This window comes from Taudactylus pleione, unplaced genomic scaffold, assembly GCF_031769625.1.
Source record: "Taudactylus pleione unplaced genomic scaffold, aTauple2 ptg000073l, whole genome shotgun sequence".
Lineage (NCBI taxonomy): Eukaryota > Metazoa > Chordata > Amphibia > Anura > Myobatrachidae > Taudactylus > Taudactylus pleione.
The window spans coordinates 5,870,386-5,889,533 of NW_028284475.1; the positions used below are offsets into that span (position 1 = coordinate 5,870,386).

The window sequence follows — 19,148 nt, forward strand, 5'->3', positions numbered from 1 at the left end:
AAGCAATGTAAAATAGTAATTACCAAGCTGTTTCTAATAGCTTTCCACAATGATTTATGTTTAAAATAAAAAAGTGCCTTTTTTTTCATGAGTTTGTTGCTTCAAACATCCCAAACTTCTGTAAAAATAATTAAATATACTACAGACACAAAATGCAGTTTTTATTAGTCTGCATGCTACTGTAAGCTCACGTATATACCTAAGTTTTAAAGTAATATTGCATAGGGAGAAAACCTCCTATTGCTATTATTTTTTAATAACAGATTACGAAGTGATAATTTTCGATGAAAACAGGAACACAGTGAGGGTGGGAGGTGCCAAAGAGGCGCAACCACGCCTCCACCATGGTCTGGCCACATCCCCAGTAGCTGCATTGTGCAGGAGTGACGTGCGGTGAGGTCAATGGCTGGGGAGGCACACGTGGAGATGGGCCTGTCTCACCCCCTACTCACTGTAACTCTCCCCTCACTACACTAAGCTTCAGTGTCCAATGATTCTCCTACCTGCATCACTGTGTCTTCTCTTGCTGCTGCTGACTAAGCTCCAATCTCTAAACACTTCAGTGCACTTCCTGCTCACATGACACATCCAGGGTGTCCATCAGTGCCCAAGGCATGCCCCCCCCATACTCAGAGGCATGCCTCTATTCGCTTTCTTTCTGTGCAGCTTACTGACCTTGGTGTGGCCCCGCCTCCAGCTCTGCAAGCAGTGTCTGGCTATACAGAAGCGAGGCTGGGCTGTTGCTGCCTCATCTCCCTGCAGTCAGTGGGAGCTCTACGAAGCTGGTGAGTGCGAACTGTAAAATTGATTACAATAAACAAAGAAGATGTTTGGAATAATACACAGATGATATTTATGACTTAATCATTTTTATAGCAAATCTCAGGAGTATGACAGGGGAGGCTCTGCCTACCCTGACTGCACATCCCTGTTGTGCAACATCACTGGCTTCTTTCTATCTTTAATAAATAGGTGCGTATAATTTTTGCGGAATATATTGGCCTTACCCGTAAAGGTAGTAATAGTTATCTATTATGTTTATTAAGTGTCAACATAGTGACTGGGCAAATTTACCGTATGATTAACCCCGGTATGCATGATTACTGACTTGTCAGGCAGCTCTTACTGCCCCGACAAAGTTATGACTTCCGGAAGTCCTATTGCGCATGTGCTTGTCTCGGTCAGTGCGCGCGCAAGTCACGGGGTGGAGAGAGATCCTTCAGATCCCTCTCCAGAGACTCATTGCTATAAGAAGCCCATAGGCTTCTTATAGCAATCTATAGATGGCGTTGCCTATCGAGCACAAGCTCCGAAAAGTGACGCTTTCCAGAGCTTTGCGCATATGGGCCATCGCAGCCACATAGAATTCTATGGGGACTGTCGTGTCGGCGGGCCGCAGGGAATACCTCCGATACCTGCTGTGGACCGTTGCAGTTTTTGGAGGTTTGACGTTGTTTAATGATACAACCCTTCCTTATACACATGATCTTTGTATAAGGATTACCATGCCAATATATTAAAATATAATCAAAAGTTTGCTTTGCTTTAACAAATAAAATCAGTGGAGAAAAGAAATGCGTCAGCCAAAAAGGACAAAATGTATCTAATTCATCTCCACGGATTATAATGTTTTAGTCTTCTCTCTCTTTAATGAGGGGGAGAGGTCTCAAGTCTTGGAGAGAGGTAAGGTGGAGAAGTTGCCCCTGTCATTTATCTAGTATAGTCTTTGAAATGACAGAAGTCGATTAGCTGCTTTGGACATCTACTCTATCACTCCAAGGCTTGATACACTTCCCCTAGACTATAACTTCTCGCCATGGTACTTCTCCGCTTCCCTCCGCCTGAGATATCACCCCAGAGCTTCTCCTGTAACGATAACTATCCCGTTCTATGGAGATTACACCTCTCATCACTTCAGTCTAACTGACATGAGAGCATTATACATTTCATATTGTACACTGTTCGGGGCCACGTATGACGGTGGACAAGCCTGCAAACTCAGCCTGTTGATCCGTCTTTATTAATAGCAAATGCGCGCCTCCCCTGGGGGCTTCTTCAGAAATACTTCAGAAACCACTGATTCCCAGAGAAGTCAGATCTTGAGAAGTTACAATTCCATCATAAAAAGCTTCTACATCCCGTTCAGGGCCCCAGATGACTGCCTGCTACCAAGCACGGACTGCAGCTGTCCTGGCTGAGCGATCGCATCCCACACAGGCCGAGGGAAAGGCGTCAGCATTGGCAAGCGTGGATAGCAATGCACTGTACATTAATTCGGGTGGAGGGGGCTCATTAACAATATCTCACACACATTTTCATCTAGATACGGAAGATACAAAATTACAAATATAAACTATAACTATTAAAATTTAATCTTTATAATTTTTGTTTACATTAATGTGTTTTTTATTTTTATATTTTTTTTTATTTTACAAATTTAGTGACCATAATCAGCGAGGACAACACATGGCATATTAATTCCCATTTTAAAAATTAAGGGGGAGATGTATTAACGGCAAAATGCGGTAAAACCCCCGAAAATGCCGATCGGATCCCTCCCATGAGCCCCCGCGGCCTTCTGCGCATGCGCAGAAGGACTTCTGGGTGTTCAACCCGGAAGTCCTTCTGCCCGGCCGCATCGCAAAGGACAGCTCTCATCGAGAGGGCTGTCCTTTGCGAAATCCTTGGTACATACCGCGGTAATGAACCGCGGTATGTACTCGAAGTCGGGGGGGATGTACCGCAACGGCGATGTCGCCGTTAATACATCTCCCCCTATATTTTGCCACCTATGGGTACGTGGCTTAAAATAGTCATCCAGCGATCGGTTTTGTCTACCTCGCCGTCGTCAAGCACTTATTTTATAAGGAATCGGTCTCAGTCTGCCCCAGAGGCTGAATAAGACCCCATAAAGCAGATCTCCTAATGGATTACCTGGATCTAGCCTGCCTAGGTGTATAAAGGGATGCCACCTATATCCAAGGTGGTAGGTTTTTTCCTTGTGTAAAGATGATATAAGGACAAGGTACACTTAAATCTGATGAGGTTATGGCCTACAAAGTATTACAGTATATCATTGTATTTGCCAAAGTTCTTTGTGGGAACAAATCTCGTCTCCTATTAAATCAATTTGGACCAGGGTTCACTGCAGCACAGGTTCTAAAACAGTCCTCAGGACCCCAAACAGTGCATGTTTTCCAGGTCTCCTCACAGGATAGTAAGTGAAATAATTAGCTCCACCTGTGGATCTTTTAAAATGTGTCAGTGACTAATGACTACCCCTGTGCACCTGCTAGGTGACCTGCAAAACGTGACCTGTGTGGGGTTTGAGAACCACTGCACTACAGGAATGTTACTTGTATAGTCGCACAAGAAATAAAAATCTTTGTGCGTGTTATAATCATCTGTATAGTTGTCTCACAAGAGGTTTTTATTGCGCCTCATTTGATTTTTGCAATCTATTGTTTCTGCCTTTTTGCGTGTATTTGTGTTACTTCCTGGGAGCTGTGTTTACGTCGGTTACTATGGTTACATCTGGGTCAGTCGTGGAATTTAACCTCTTTTCACCCAACACTGGGTTGTATTTTGGCCTGTTTGTCATAGTAACAAACCACAAATATAAGTGGTGGGAAAAAGAACATCTCTTTCACTATGAATGCTTTCTCCCTTCTGCTTTATCAGCCGAATATGAAGAAATGACTAGGCCTGACATAACATTTATGGCACTATTTGGTTTAGTCCACAACAAAATGGCTGCCCCCACTTTGTGTAGATGACAGTTTTACAATGTTGTAGGTGTAGAGACTTTTTATATGTTAGAGTGAATTTATGGCTGTTCACTTCCATAAACAGTCTAATAAAATTGGGTGAGGTTGCCCTCCGGCCCCATACCTCATCTATCCTCCACTCATTAATGAATAAAATAGCTGCCACGCTGCAGTGGGGCCTGGGAGAAGAGTCTCCGTTCTCTATGCCTGTCCTGGCAGCTCGACATTTCATAATTCATAAAATTGGTAACTCTATCTCCCTAACGTGAAAATTCCCAGACTTCCTGCTTGCTGGCTCCGCCAAGATCCTGTGAGATTAAGAATTTGTTCTGTTCCAGAGATGCCAAAAATACTTTATTTAAATGCTTTTCTCTCTACGCCTGTTCCCTGGCTTCATTAAGGGATGAAATGCCTGATTGTCTGTTAGCTTAGACAGGAGGGTACTATATACAGTATTAGGGGCCTATTCATCATCACTTAATTTTTACAAAAGCAGGGAAAAATGAACATTTTCACCTGCAATCGTAAAAATTAAGTTTTCGGGCCATTCATCAAGGAGGTAAAGCAGGAGATATCACAGATATCACCTACTTACCTTCCTATCCCGGAATGGCCCGCTGTCCCCATACACTAGTATCACAGATATCACCTACTTACCTTCCTATCCCGGAATGGCCCGCTGTCCCCATACACTAGTATCACAGATATCTCCTACTTACCTTCCTCTCCCGGAATAGCCCGCTGTCCCCATACACTAGTATCACAGATATCTCCTGCTTACCTTTCTCTCCCAGAATGGCCCGCTGTCCCCATACACTAGTATCACAGATATCTCCTACTTACCTTCCTCTCCCGGAATGGCCTGCTGTCCCCATACACTAGTATCGCAGATATTTCCTACTTACCTTCCTCTGACAGAATGGCCCGCTGTCCCCATACACTAATATGGAGACAGAATTCATCAAGCTCCTAAAATACAATATATCCAGAGTTGAGTGCGGGAGCATTCGCCATCTTCAGATGGCGTTTGCTCCCACTTGTGTATCGCAACCTAGGAGGTCTGGGTTGCGAAGCGGGATCCTTTTGAATTCCTCCGCCCCTGTCCGGTTCCTTTCTTCCGGACGTCGGGGCTCTTGTGCGCATGCGTGACCTGCTGACGTGACAGCTGATTTTCAGACCAGCTGTTACCGCGCTTGCTTCGGATTCCGTGGCGAGTTAGAATGTTAATCATACTTGCCTACCTTGTAATTTCTCGTCCCGGGAGAAGCAAGGGTAAGAGAAACAGGAGGGTGGCAACGGGGGCGGGGCCTGATGTTTTGCGCCATTAAACTCCACCCCTCGCAGTAAACTCACCGCGATTGGCTAGAATTTGCATAGGGGCGGGGCCAAATGACATGATTCATGTAGAATCGCGTCATTAAGCCCCCTATATGGAGACTCGCAATCGGCGCTGACATTCTCCTAATTCTGCCCACTTCTACCCAATCCGAAAAATCGGGAGCCTCCCGCGAAAACCGGGAGGGTAGGCATGTATGATGTTAATTAACATCATGAATAGACCCATATATCTCACGAGACAATGGATTGTGTACAATTCCGATGGTGGCCATTATGCGTGTGCGTAGGATCTGTAATGCGCTTGTGCCGATAAGTGTCTGCGAGCTCGCAGTGCCCAGACGGTGCAGCCTGATCGACAGTTTTCAGCTGCGTGAAAACAACGGCCATCCGACCACCGATGGTCAAGCAGAGCGATCAACTTCTGACTGGATGCTGCTGCAGTTCAATTGACACCTTTGTTAGTAAATCCCCTTTATAGCAGGAAGTCCTAGCTTCCGGCATAGGCATCCATATTTGCTGGAGAATGGGCTCATCTCTCTCTTTCATATATAGACCCCTCAGTATTGAAAAGAAGTTTCTCTTTTATAAACAAATGTCATTTTGATTTATGACCGTCTATTATACAAGGTTAAATTTTGCATATATAGGGGGCGCCAATAGTTAGTAGGGACTTTGAAAATCAAAATTCTTATATAGGTGTAGGTGGGGTGTAGTGCCCCATCTGGTCTATAGTTATTTTGGACGAAATAGTTTAGACTGAGATTAAATCACTAACAAATGTGGATCTTGAAGTCCGTCCAATATGAAATCCCTGGTAAACATGCTCATTGCATACAGATATTAATGTGCTCTGGGTTTTATCTTATACCATACTTACCTACCTTTATAAATCTCTTCCCGGGAGAAGCCCGGGTAAGAGAAGCAGCAGGGGGCCGTTGGGGGTGGGGCCTAACGATTCACGTCATTAAGCCCCGCCCCCTCGCGGGAAAACTGCCGCGATTGGGTCAAATTTACATAGGGGGCGGGGCCGAATGCTGTGATTCATGCAGAATCACATCTTAAGCCCCGTCCCCTTCACGATCGCCGCGGGTATTCTCCTCATTCTGCCCACTTCACTAGGAAGTGGGCAGAATGTGGGAGAAATGCCTACCCTTCCGGGGGTGCGGGGGTTACCCGAAAAATCGGGAGCCTCCTGCGAAAACCGGGAGGGTAGGCATGTATGTCTTATACTGACCTATGATAGATAGATAGATATAGAGAAATGCAGGCGTGTCTGGGCGTTTAAACGCCGTTTCAGGGGCGTGTATAATTAGGCCCCAGCGACAGCATACGCATCCGAACGTCTAGTTACACACATACATTAGCAATGTCTGCGGTAGGGTCAGGTCCACCACAGCTTGTGCGTGTGTGTCCGATGGTTCTCGCTGTTACCGATGTTTTCGCTGTCTTGCGAGAACGTAAGTGAAGGGAAGTAGGCGGCATTATGTAGTGTTGGACGCCTACTTATTGTGCTGCGGTTACATTGCGTATGGGGTCATTAGCATATTTTCGCCTCGACAGCCTGCCTTGCGACCGGGTCTGTATCCTGTTCCTAACGTGAGACAATTGCTTTGCATCGCCTTAACACTTACAGCCCAGTGCGCAGTTATCCAACTATTCATAACGAGCAGATCGCAGTTTCTGCATCTGGGTTTAAGTGGCAGACACACACTATTATATAGGTTAGGGTCTCCTGGTTTCTTGTCCAGGTAGTATGTGGTAGTGTTTGAATTACGCAGATCGCAATAATGGACAAGTTTTGGTTTTACTCCAAAAGAGGATAATTAATTATATACCTATATCAGGGCCATAATTAGGGTAGTGCGAGCAGTGCCATGGCACAGGGCACCGCAGGGCAGGGGGCGCTGTATGGGCCGGTCATTTTTCCTGTTTATTATCAGTCACACTTGTAGCTTCCTCTTCTTTCATCCCCAGCATCTCCTGCACTCTCTTATATCCCTACTTAAAAAAATGGGAGGGGGGCGCCAATGCTCTCTCTGGCACAGGGCACCAAAAAGTCTAGTTATGGCTCTGACCTATATGACATGTATTTACATTTTTATCTGAATTATATTTTGTCCTTTATGAGGGGGGGTATTGGACCTGCAGCACAGCTGATGACAGATATATCGGCGCACTTTGCTGTGGGAATCGGTATGAAATACCGGCCGGCGGTTCGATTCCCAGCAATGGCAGCCTGACAGATGGACAGATCCCGGCAGCGACAGCCTGACAGCGCTGGAAATCCTGATCGTCCTCAGGTAAGTATATACTATCCTAACCCCCCTAACCCTAACCTTCCTTAGGGGTGCCTAACCGTAACCTCCCCCCCAAGTGCCTAACCCTAATCCCCCCTGTAAGTGCCTAACCCTAACCCCCCCCTTCCCCGTTGCCTAAACCTAAGTCCCCCCCGGGGTGCCTAACCCTAACCCTCCCTCCCCCTAGCCTAACCCTAACCCTCCCAGGGGGGTTCTAAACCCTAAGACCCCCCCAGGTGCCCTAAACCTAACCCCCCCCCCCCCGCGCGGCTGTCTGCTCGCAGCGCCCGGCATCCCTTCGATCGGGATGCCGTGGTCCTGTCTCCCAGCATCGGGAAAATGACAGGCGTCTAGATATAGACGCCTGTCATTTAACCCACGCCGGGATAAAGCGGTCGGGAAGCTGGCTGTCGGGATCACGTCAGCCGGTTTCCCGATTGCATCCCCTTGCTGTGTACGGGCGACCTACTGACCCTCCGTACACTTGCTGCAGCGACCGCCGGTGATTGACGTCTCAGCTGTGCTGGCTGATGTCAGCACAGACACATGGAGCAGCCGATAGGCAAGTGTGTAAAGCTTCCCTGATCGGCCGCTGTGTGGGTCACCGAATAGAACTGCCAGGTGTGTGCCCAGCATTAGACTCCTTTAATAGACTGACAAAGAGGAAGAGTGTGTGACCATGATCTTACTTCCGTTCTGTGGCGTATACACTGTGTGAAGTTTACGTATAACTCTTCCCTATAGTTAGTACTGGTATTTGAAATGTATCTGTTCTTTGAAAGGCTGTAAAATTACGCAGCCCACCCCACTGGAGACACAGGATCTGTCAGGCCCCATAGAAATAACACATGATTCACCCACAGTATACATTACATCCTATTACTAGGGGAAATATCTCAATACCTCCCCCGACCCTCCACTTCCTCTCCATGCTAAAGTGGTTGCTCAGTTTATGGTCTGCAGAGTCACCCAAACGTAAAAGCACACCGCATCGATTGACTTATCTGCAATTATATGTTAAATACATATATTTATAAAGCCAATTAGTTCATTAGGAACCAGTGATATAATTGAGGCACTTTGTTATAGGTTCCATTAACTGGAACATGGCTGCCTCCACTGTTGGTAACGGGTGCTCTTTAAAAAAAATACTTGCCAGCTCTCCCAGAATACTTGCTAGACCTCTCTAGAGAGCAGTAGGTGGGGCCATGACGCGAATAATGTCATCAAGCTCGCCTGGCGCGAATAATGTCATCAAGCTCGCCTGGCGCGAATAATGTCATCAAGCTCGCCTGGCACGAATAATGTCATCAAGCTCGCCTGGCGCGAATAATGTCATCAAGCTCGCCTGGCGCGAATAATGTCATCAAGCTCGCCTGGCGCGAATAATGTCATCAAGCTCGCCTGGCGCGAATAATGTCATCAAGCTCGCCTGGCGCGAATAATGTCATCAAGCTCGCCTGGCGCGAATAATGTCATCAAGCTCGCCTGGCGCGAATAATGTCATCAAGCTCGCCTGGTGCGAATACTGTCATCAAGCTCGCCTGGTGCGAATACTGTCATCAAGCTCGCCTGGCGCGAATACTGTTATCGAGCTCGCCTGGCGCAAATAATGTTATCGAGCTCGCCTGGCGCAAATAATGTTATCAAGCTCGCCTGGCGCAAATAATGTTATCAAGCTCACCAGGTGCGAATAATGTTATCAAGCTCGCCTGGCGCAAATAATGTTATCAAGCTCGCCTGGCACGAATAATGTTATCAAGCCCGCCCATCTTGTAAAAGGGGGGTTATGACGACATTGCACCATCACGCTCCTGTGTTTTACGGAGGCGTTCTTCATGACGTGATTCCCTCAAAAGCTCACGGCGATCACCTCATCACCTACCCACCTTTTCATTTCCTACCTTCCCCTCCATACTGTATATACTGGAAGCGAGTTAGGGATTACAGACATGTGTGCTGTAAAGCTATTAGTGGGCAGAGCACCTATTCTTCTACTTTGGTAATGATTTGGTACTGTTCCATTGGCGTCAATGGCTAATACTGAAAAAAAAAATTGCCCGCTCAGGACGCGGATTGGCTGCTAACTAAATATTATATACCATACGGTTTTATATGGCTTCATCATTAAAAACAAAATCGAAGATAAAATAATAAATGTAACATTTTTCTTATGGCTTTTAAATCTTTAGAAAATCCTTTACTGCAGTATAACAATCGGTGACCTGGCCGTGCCGTTGGGCAGGTGTGGCCGCTTGGTGACAGGGAGAGGAGAAACGGACATGCACTGCGCTCTGTATGTTCTTTGGGCATGGCTGTGTTTGAACATTCGCAGACATAATGGCCGTATTCACACCCAACTGGGGCGAGTGTGTGAGGAGATCAGGGAGGAGGCCTCGGGCAGCAGTCATTAAATCTGATTTTAAAGGCAGTAGTCTAATCTTTTGGGCAGAGCATTGTTTAGAAAGGTGGGGAGCCAATTCCTTTCCAAAATAACAGTAGCACCCAGGCTCCGTATCTAGTATACAATTTACCACATGAAGCAAAGACAATTGTATAGAAGATAAATTATTTTCTCTATGTTTTTGTGTGTAGGGTGACATCGGAGTTGGAAAATCCACTGTAGTATTCATTACTGTTAATAGAGCATTTATTGATCCAAGTCAAAGACTTGATGTGGGACAAACATTCACAGGAATATGGTAGGGAGTACTGAGCAACTTGTCAGACAGGAAACGTTAACACTGCAGTGCTAGCACAGAAGGCACCAATAGCTACTTTACCTTTAATAAGTGACAGGGTGCATCCAGTTTGTTGTTGTGTGCTATTGCATGATTGCTGTACGATTCAGGCAAGCGTGGACAGGCTGTGGCCTAGCAACTGTCTGGCAATCTCTCCCACACCACAAAATCTTGGCTGCTTTCCGAACAAGTGCTGCTGGAAAAGTACTGTGACAGATCCTAGCGGGGACCTGGGTTCACAGACGCCTGGTGTTTGCTTAGCTGTTAAGAAACAGGAGTTGGAATGTGTGAGAGCGGAGCAGATTTAAAAGACTGCGCTCATACATGTCATGTCTGCAAATTCGCACTCTACGTTGTGTACCTGTCACCTGCAGATATTGCAGGCTTTTTGCGGGCCAAACTAATGTTCGGTCTGTTCAATTTTCTAGGAACAAAAGTGCCCCAGTGATATCACTAGTAACAATATAGGTTGCCTTCTGGTAAATATTTGTACAGTTCACAAAATGGCTGCCGCCACAGTGTACAGGCTACGGCAGGGATGGGGAACCTCCTCCCCAGGGGCCGTATAAAGGCCCGGCGAATCATTTGGTCAGGCCCTCGGAGCTTGCTGTAATCACCGGCAATTGACGTCACATGGAGGGAGCGTGGTCTGTACCGGGCCCGCAAATAATGTTATATATATCAAAATGGCCCTCGGCAGAAAAAAAAAAAGGTTCCCCACCCCTGGGCTACGGGTACGTTTTAAATTTGATAACGGACCTCAATGCACCCGACATGGCATGATGTTTGAGGAGGGAGAAGATTGCCGACTGGCGGAGCCAGAAAAGATAATTTGGGATATGTCTGCTGCTGGTTGATGCGATTGCTGTAAACTGTATATCTTATACCATAAATAGAACTCCAGCTGCTGGATGTAGCCAAAGTAGTAATAAAGGGAAAAGTGGGTCAGTGGGTTATTGGTGCTGCTAAATGACATTCGCTAGCAGAGCTTGTGCCAAAGAAATCTAAATATAATAACCAGAGACTAAATGCAGATAATAAAGTAATGACCACTTTTAAGTGCGGTTATCGTGTCTGCGCATAGTTATAAACTAGATAGATTTTGCCTTATATAAAAATATACATAGAGACGACATAATAAATAATAATAATATAGGATCACATTTGTATCACAACTGAAGACATTTGAGATAAAGTTGAGAACACGGGCGGGGGGAGTGTTTTCTCCTATGCATAGTACATTTCCTGACTGGAACTTTTTAAAGGACACGGAGTCCTGAAAGTGCAAAAATACTGCTTTGTGACCCTATGCATCTACTTTAAAATGAATGGAGGTAGCTTATTTGGATGCCTCGTGCCTCAGTGATGACACTAGTGAATTGGCAGGCTGAAATCTTGCTCACAAAATAGCTGCTTCCTCTGTCTGTAAGACAGTCAGGTACATTTTAATGGTCCACAAACAACAGGTTTGTTTCTGTGATATATGACCCCTAATCTACAGAGCAGCTCCTACCTCTGGATTTATCTCCTGCCCTATCTGAGCAGAACCTGGTCACACGCAGGTGTCCTGCCCTATCTGAGCAGAACCTGGTCACACGCAGGTGTCCTGCCCTATCTGAGCAGAACCTGGTCACAAACACACCCTTTCACGCAGATATCTGGTGGCCATTGATATCACTTCATCATGTACATCTCATGTGCTCACTCATAGGCTATAGAGAGCTTGTAGTCCCATTATAGAAAAGAGCTATATATTATTAGAGGTCGTCTGGGTAACACGGACTTTCAGGGACTTTCTGAAGATTGGTATACTTGTATCCTCGTGATTTCTTGGAAACAAGCTGGATGTATAAACTTAGTTTCATTTAAAACCATGTTACTTTGGGTTCTATTCATTATGTTTATTATCAGGGTCCAAACGCAGCCCGATAATTAACGAACATACTAACTCACCGCGAGCAAATCATCATTGCTCCGGTGTGGAGGCGGCTGATCCGAAAATCGGCTGTTTCCGTGAGCGGCTTCACTGCTCCCTTCACAAGAGCCCCGACGTTTGGCTGAAGATGGCAAATGCTCCCGCAGTAAAGCTCCAAAAATATTGTATGTTCGGAGCTTGATGAATTCAGTCCCCATACTAGTGCGGCCACGAGAGAAAGGTTGCACTACAACCCTCCCCCCACCAGGTGTCACCGCGTGACGCATTTCACCACTACATCAAGCCCCTGGAAAGCCCACTTCACTGGGGAAGTGGTTGGTGGGAGACGAGAGGCTTGTGTATTCTCCTGGAGAAGAGCGGGAGTACTAGGCAACCCAAAAATTGGAGTAGGCAAGTATGGTCTGATAGTAGCCTCACATCTCTACTATGTGCTACTAAGGGGATTCTGTGGTTTCCTGCTGCCTCCATTCCCCTCCTCACATCATGTCCCTGCCCCTGTCACATGACTCATCTCCTAACACATGACTCATCTCCTGATATACTCTGTGCTGCTGGGGAGCCTGCTCCTCCCACTTATATACCTCTCAGTATGTGGCTTCCTGCTGACTCCATTCCTCTCCTCACATTATGTTAGGGATGGACATCAAAAGCCGATGGTTAGCAACCATTGATGTTTCCGATTCAATGGAAGTACTTTTTCCATCGAATCAAGGGAATTTGATAGTTGCCAGCCATCGGATGCAGTTGTCCGATGCCAACACTGGCTGTGGCAAGAGAGAAGAGCAGCAGGAGAATAGACAGCATCTATTCTTAGTGTATGGGGAGCTGCTGGGCAGATCCCCTCAGTGAGGTGCACGGGGGTCCTGTGAGGCACCGCCCCCTTTCACTTAGGCTCCACCCCTTTTAGACTGTTCGTATAAACATTGTGATGGTTATACTATTTAATGGTTGTGATGCGATCAACGGATTTGATGTTGGAAGCCCAAAAACCATTTGATGCTGGGCGTCCGATGTCCATCCCTACATTATGTCACTGTTCCTGTCACATGTAGTGCTGTCTCCACTAACACATGACTCATGTACTGATATACTCTGTGCTGCTGGGGACACTGCTCCTCCCACTATATAACTCAGTCTGTGGCTTCCTGCTGCCTCCATTCCCCTCCTCACATCATGTCACTGCCCCTGTCACATGCAGCCCTGTCCTCACCGACACATCACTCGTCTCCTGATATACTCTGTGCTGCTGTAAAAATGACCGTGATCTCTACTGGTTATTCTATCCGTGCCCACAAAAACATGCAAAACACAGACGTGAAGCAGATGAAGACTGAATACAGCAGCTTCTCTGCCCATAGTCAAACATACCTGAAACAGATATACACCACAAAGCAATAAAACTGGTAATGACATGCAGGGATGATGCAATTATACATACATATGACAAGAAGGGTATTCTAGAATACAAATAAGTTCCCCAAACTTGACAGAGCAGTAATGGTAATTATCAGCCATGAGGTATGGGAGAGCAGGGAGAGGGAGCAGAGGGTACTCCCTGAGCTGGGGGTAGCTAAGCAGAGTCTTCCGTTGCACCTCCTTACATTTTATCCTACGTGTACATAAAGGCGTGCACTCTCCATGGCCAAACATGAGATGCGGACAAAGGCAGTCCCAGGCTGCAGTGTCACAATGTCACAGTGTGTGTGTGACAGGGAGTGTCCCCCTGCAGCTGTGCTAACACAATAAATATCACACAATCCCCCCTCACATCCCCCCTCTATAACAGGCTGTGGGCTGTTTTCCGAGCCCTTGTTTGCTTGCGGGATGCAGGAAGGATGAAGCCAGACAACAACATGTGTTGCATGATCCATACCGTGTGATATTCGAGGGGTACATGGGTTTCATCTAGAAAAAAACAAAAACGCTTCTTTGTGTATGCGCTGCTGGCCAGGATCAAGGATAACCCTAGACATCCGTTACAGTATAACCCATTCCAATAGGCTATGCTTAATACAATGCAAGCTCCTCCGGCCATTACAGACTGAGGGGTATAGTTACTAAAGTGCTGATTTTTAGAAGTCGAGCTGTTGCCCATAGCAACCAGATTCTACTTCTCATTTATCTAGCACCTTCTAGATTAGATAATAGTCTGATCGGTTGCTATGGGCAACATCTCTTCTAAAAACCCGCACTTTAGTAACTATACCCCTGAGGGGGGAATGAAATTCTCAGACATGTGTTGTCATGGTGTGCGACTGCGCACATCACCGAAAATTATTGTAGTACTTCTCTCAATCACCGATGCTGGTGGCGGTAGGGTGCCGGCGTTCTGGCCATTGCAGCGCCGCCCTGACAACACTTTGCGCCCATCGCTTTTAACTTAATTCTGTATTTCAGTTTCGGTTGATAATCCTCCATCGGTTTTGCAGACTCGCCTCGGACGAGGACACTTTTAAATCAATATTCATTACAAAATACAGAATGTCTATTTAAAGTGTCTCTCGTTCACCCTTATGTACAAAAACACTGGTCATACATTGCGCCATAGACGTACATAGATACCGACCATCTCGGTCTAACGGCGCTATATTATTGCTGTTGGACGATTGCTAGAGAGTCAGACTCGTTCATTGTCTAGTTCCCCTGTTCTGTCTATCCTGCTCCACATCTGCCTGCCTCCCCTTCACACATAGACAGGGACCGGCGGCCTTATTTGTGGTGTCCATGCACGCGCCAATTTGCTGCCAATTAGGGCGAACGTGGCTCAACTGGGACGTCCAAATTGCAGCGCGTATGGCCAATAATATTAGGAAGGGGACGATCAAGAGGCAGAGGAAAGGGGAAGCAGTCAGGAAGCCGACTGACGAAATCCCGACCGCCGGCTTCCCGACTGTCTAATCCCGGCAAGGTACCAATGACAGGCGTCGAAATCCTGCCGCTTGTCATTAGACCTAAACCCCGACGCCTGTCATTAGACCTACGCCGGGAGCACGACAACCGGCTTAGCAATCGAAGGTAACCCAGGTGCGGACAGCCGCACGGGTGGGGGGGGGCTTAGGGGCTCCTGCGGGGGACATAGAGTTAGGCACCCCCCCCCGGGATATTTAGGTTTAGGCTGCGGGGAAGGGGGGGTTGGTTTAGGCACTTGGGGGGAGGATAGGGTTAGGCACCCCCCCCCCGGAAGACTTATGGGGAGCATCCACTAGACGATTTTATCCCTGTCTAACCTCTTAACGATTTTCCCTTGAATTTTCCCTTGAAATTTGATCTTCCACACTGAACGATTTGCAAAAGATCTAACGATAAACTATGTTGTTTCAATCTGTGATTGACAGCTTTCAGCTATAGTGGGCAGATAGTGGTTCATCGTTTGATCGTTCAGCGTGAACGATGTGTAAACGATTTGTAAGCAATCAAGTGAAATTGACCTGCATGTTCAGTCGATGGAGGAGACGATCAAACGCCCAGCGGGAGCGCGCATCGTACATCGTTAGAAACAATTAAAGTGCGTACACACTAGACGACATACTCCCTGAGTGATATCGTCTAGTGTGTCCCCGGCAGGGTGTGCTCAATGTCGTTCATGACATTGAGCACAGCCGCTGAACAATATCATTAACGATATCGTTCAGCGCCGGGCTCTCTCCCCCATTCCCAAACATGCAGCAACCTGACGACATCGTCAGGTTGGCCTGCATGTTAACCCGATGAACGATGATGACGAACGACCCGCAGGAACGCACGTCGTCGTTATCGTTCATCGTTTTAGTGTAAAAAATGGACGATAAAGTGGACGACTGAACGATAACGATATCGTTCAGTCGTCCACTTTAATCGCCCAGTGTGTACCCACCTTTAGGGTTAGGCTGCGGGGAAGGGGGGGGGTTAGGTTTAGACACTTGGGGGGGAGGTTAGGGTTAGGTACCCCTAGGGGATGGTTAGGGGGTAAAGAAAGGTTAGCAATACTTACCCTTTCTAGCTTTGGTATTTTCACCCCCGCCGGGCTTCCGCTGTCGGGATTTGAACCGCGGCCAGCGGTAAATCATACCGATTCCGAGGGAAGCTACATACAAAAATAACATTTGGATAACAGAATATGTGGATAGCTATAAACGCTCTATTGCATCAGAGAGGGTGAATTATCAGCGATAAAAGCTGTGGTATCATTATGGTGATCTAGAGACACTCCCCAGCCAGCCCCGTGTGCAGGAGCTAACGGCTTCCCCCTAACACAAACAGGACGTGCGGTGGGAGTTCCTGTGGTTACTTCGTTTCCCGGTCTCTGAGTTGAAGTTAAGAGAAGGTAAAGAGTTCAGGCAGCCTGCAGGTTCTTCAGACCGTAGAAAATGAGGTGAAAAGATGATTAATAACGAGAAAACAAAACAAAAACAACCTAAAGGGCGTAAATTTGCACCTGGAGAAACCATGCAGGGGTGCAATGTTGTGTGATTTTCGTATGTAGGGCAAATACTAACCACTTTTGCATGTAGTACACAGGTACCGTGAAACTTTATTCTGGGCCTAATTCAGAGACGGTCGGTAACGCAGCCGCAGATGCGAATTTGTACTATGCAAATATCGCAGTCGCTGGGATCTGCATTGAGGTGCCCATTAGCAGCTGCGCAAATCCAGACGACTGCATACAAAGAGGCACCTCGGTCGATTATCGGACTTCTGAGTAACCCTGTGGCGGCGCTGCTGAAACCGAGACGCCGGAGCCATTTTAACGGCGTACGGGAACGCAGTCACAGGCAGAGAAACGCCGGGACAACAGACGCCACATCCCTGCCTTTGCGTCGCAACCTCCTCGTTGCTACCCACAAACGGTCCTTGCCTATCAATCTACGCATGCGCAGACCACCGATAATCGTTCAGCTGTGTAGACATCGTCAATACGTCCATCTCTGAATCGGGCCCACTGTGATTAGGATCGCCCCCTCCCCCAATCTGTACACACAATTTATATTTGACCCCTGCGATATGGTTTTGTCAAGGTGCAGAACTGCATTCTCTAGCGCTAGATGTACTCTGAGCTCTAAAGAGAGTCCAATGACTACACACACACCCAGCACTTGTATCTGCAATATAGCGGGGGGGTTCCAGTTACCAGGTGGGTAGCTTAGGATAGAGATATATATATCTCCGGAGGAGACGAAACGCGTTAGGGAGCTTCATTCTCTTGCCACTTGAACTTTTTCTCCTGAATTAAGATAGGCATTTTAAATGATATCTTCTGCTAATTTATTTTTTAAATTCTGCTATCTTTTATATACTGGTTGTTCCAGAGCCAAGCAATTTTAGGAGCAGCTCATGTTTTGTTATTTATTGTCTGTACGTTTGTTTTACCACTATTACATAGTGTACCATCCTTTTACATTATTTATGATTATTACTTTATGTTTTCAATTGCACATTAATATATTAGCACTTTATTCAAACTAACACACAGGTCGCTGTACCCACTCCACCTACATCTTTCCGTGTTCGTATAGTACCCATACTCATATTGGTACGTAGCTGAGTTTTCCGTTTTCTATTTTTAAGTAATTGGACGTATTGATTGGTGCTGATACTTACACTGTTTAATTTATATATATATATTATATATAAAATAAGTATTCCCAAGTAGAAGGTTCTTTTTCTTTAAGTATCGAATAACAGTATGCATGCATACAGCGCTGGATTAAGGCTTGTGGGGGCCCCAGGACAACTAAGTTGTGGGGGCTCCATCGAGCCACACTGAGCCTATACCCCCCCCTCCCGAGTCACACGGAGCCTACCACCTCTTCCCCCCCAAGCCACCACGGAGCCTACATACTTGCTCCTCCATTCCGACAGAGCTGCTCCAGAGTCCCCTCATCAGCGTTCTCGGACGTCATGTGTCACGTGACGCTGATGAGGGAACGCGGGAGCCGCTCTGCGCTGTATGTATCACCATTGATTGTGCTGCTGCATGCAGTAGAACTCAGAACTGCGGCAGCTGAGCCCTCATCTGGAAACAGGTACCGCTGGACAATGTGAGGGCCCCGAGGGCGACCCTATTGCCCCCCCCCTTAAATTTGGTCCTGCATACATATAATAATCATGTATTTTTATAGCACATTTCTTCAAAAGGACTCAAGTAACTTTATAAAGGTCATGAGCATACAGTAATACAGATGGTTTACCGTAGCAGGAAAAAAACCCAGAAACTATGAACTATCCATCTTAACGGTCTTCCTACAAATCATTATCTCCTTTTCAAAATCTCTCTGGAGATTTCAAAGTATGGCTGTCAGTCGCACAAAGGCTCATAGCTTTGTGCGAGCTGTGCCAGTAATATTAAATGCATGATTTAAATCATTTGTAACCAGATTGTTCCAATCCTACAGAGACCACCCCAGCCACTAACTGATCTAAAATGGCCAACAAAGGACCTTCTTACGGGCTGAGCCGGGAAGTGCAGATGAAGATTGACCAGAAGTATGACCCAGAGCTGGAGAACATCCTGGTACAGTGGATAGTGTCTCAGTGTCCTCCCGCCTGCGGGGAGCCTAAGGAAGCCGGGAAAGTCGGGTTCCAAACTTGGCTGAAGGACGGCACTGTGAGTAGAACGTGTTGTGTTTCTGTGTATCTGTCCTAACATACTGCAAGACAGACCCCCAGAATCGCTGCGCATCTCTCAGCCTACACATGAATGGAGAGCGCAATTTAAGCATCTCACGCAGATTATTTTATATCGTGCAGCAAGCATCCTGGCAGAGCCCAATAAAAACGCAGTTTGACACTGATACTGATAGCCCCAAATATGTATATACATGAATTGGCCTGAGCACACAGCGATAAGCGTTTCGATGTTGCCGGAAGCGTTTACGTACGCCAATGTAGTGGAAGGGACGCAGTATGTTGAAATATTGTGAGAAATCCGTTTTTCGGCCAGCGTTTAAGTGGCGGAAGCTTCCATTTGATGTTCTTATACATACGGTACATGTACAACACCAAACTTAATTGGATGGCGAGGTCAGGCCGGCAAATATTAACACAGAAATCTCCGATAGAGTGCTAATTAGCGCTGCAGATCACAGTCCTC

General features: G+C 46.6%; 1 protein-coding gene across 2 annotated transcripts in view; it reads left to right on the forward strand.

The window, feature by feature from the left end:
* Positions 1–19,148, forward strand: part of TAGLN2 (transgelin 2) — a 41,273-nt gene that overhangs the window by 16,733 nt on the left and 5,392 nt on the right. Inside the window, exons 1-2 of one of the 2 annotated variants that reach the window (XM_088467627.1) lie at positions 17,530–17,588; positions 18,451–18,662. In XM_088467627.1, coding sequence (XP_088323753.1) covers positions 18,480–18,662 — 183 coding nt within the window. In that variant the 5' untranslated portion in view covers positions 17,530–17,588; positions 18,451–18,479. Of the gene's footprint in view, positions 1–17,529; positions 17,589–18,450; positions 18,663–19,148 lie in introns of those variants that run through there. The other variant, XM_088467626.1, reaches the window with a different exon arrangement.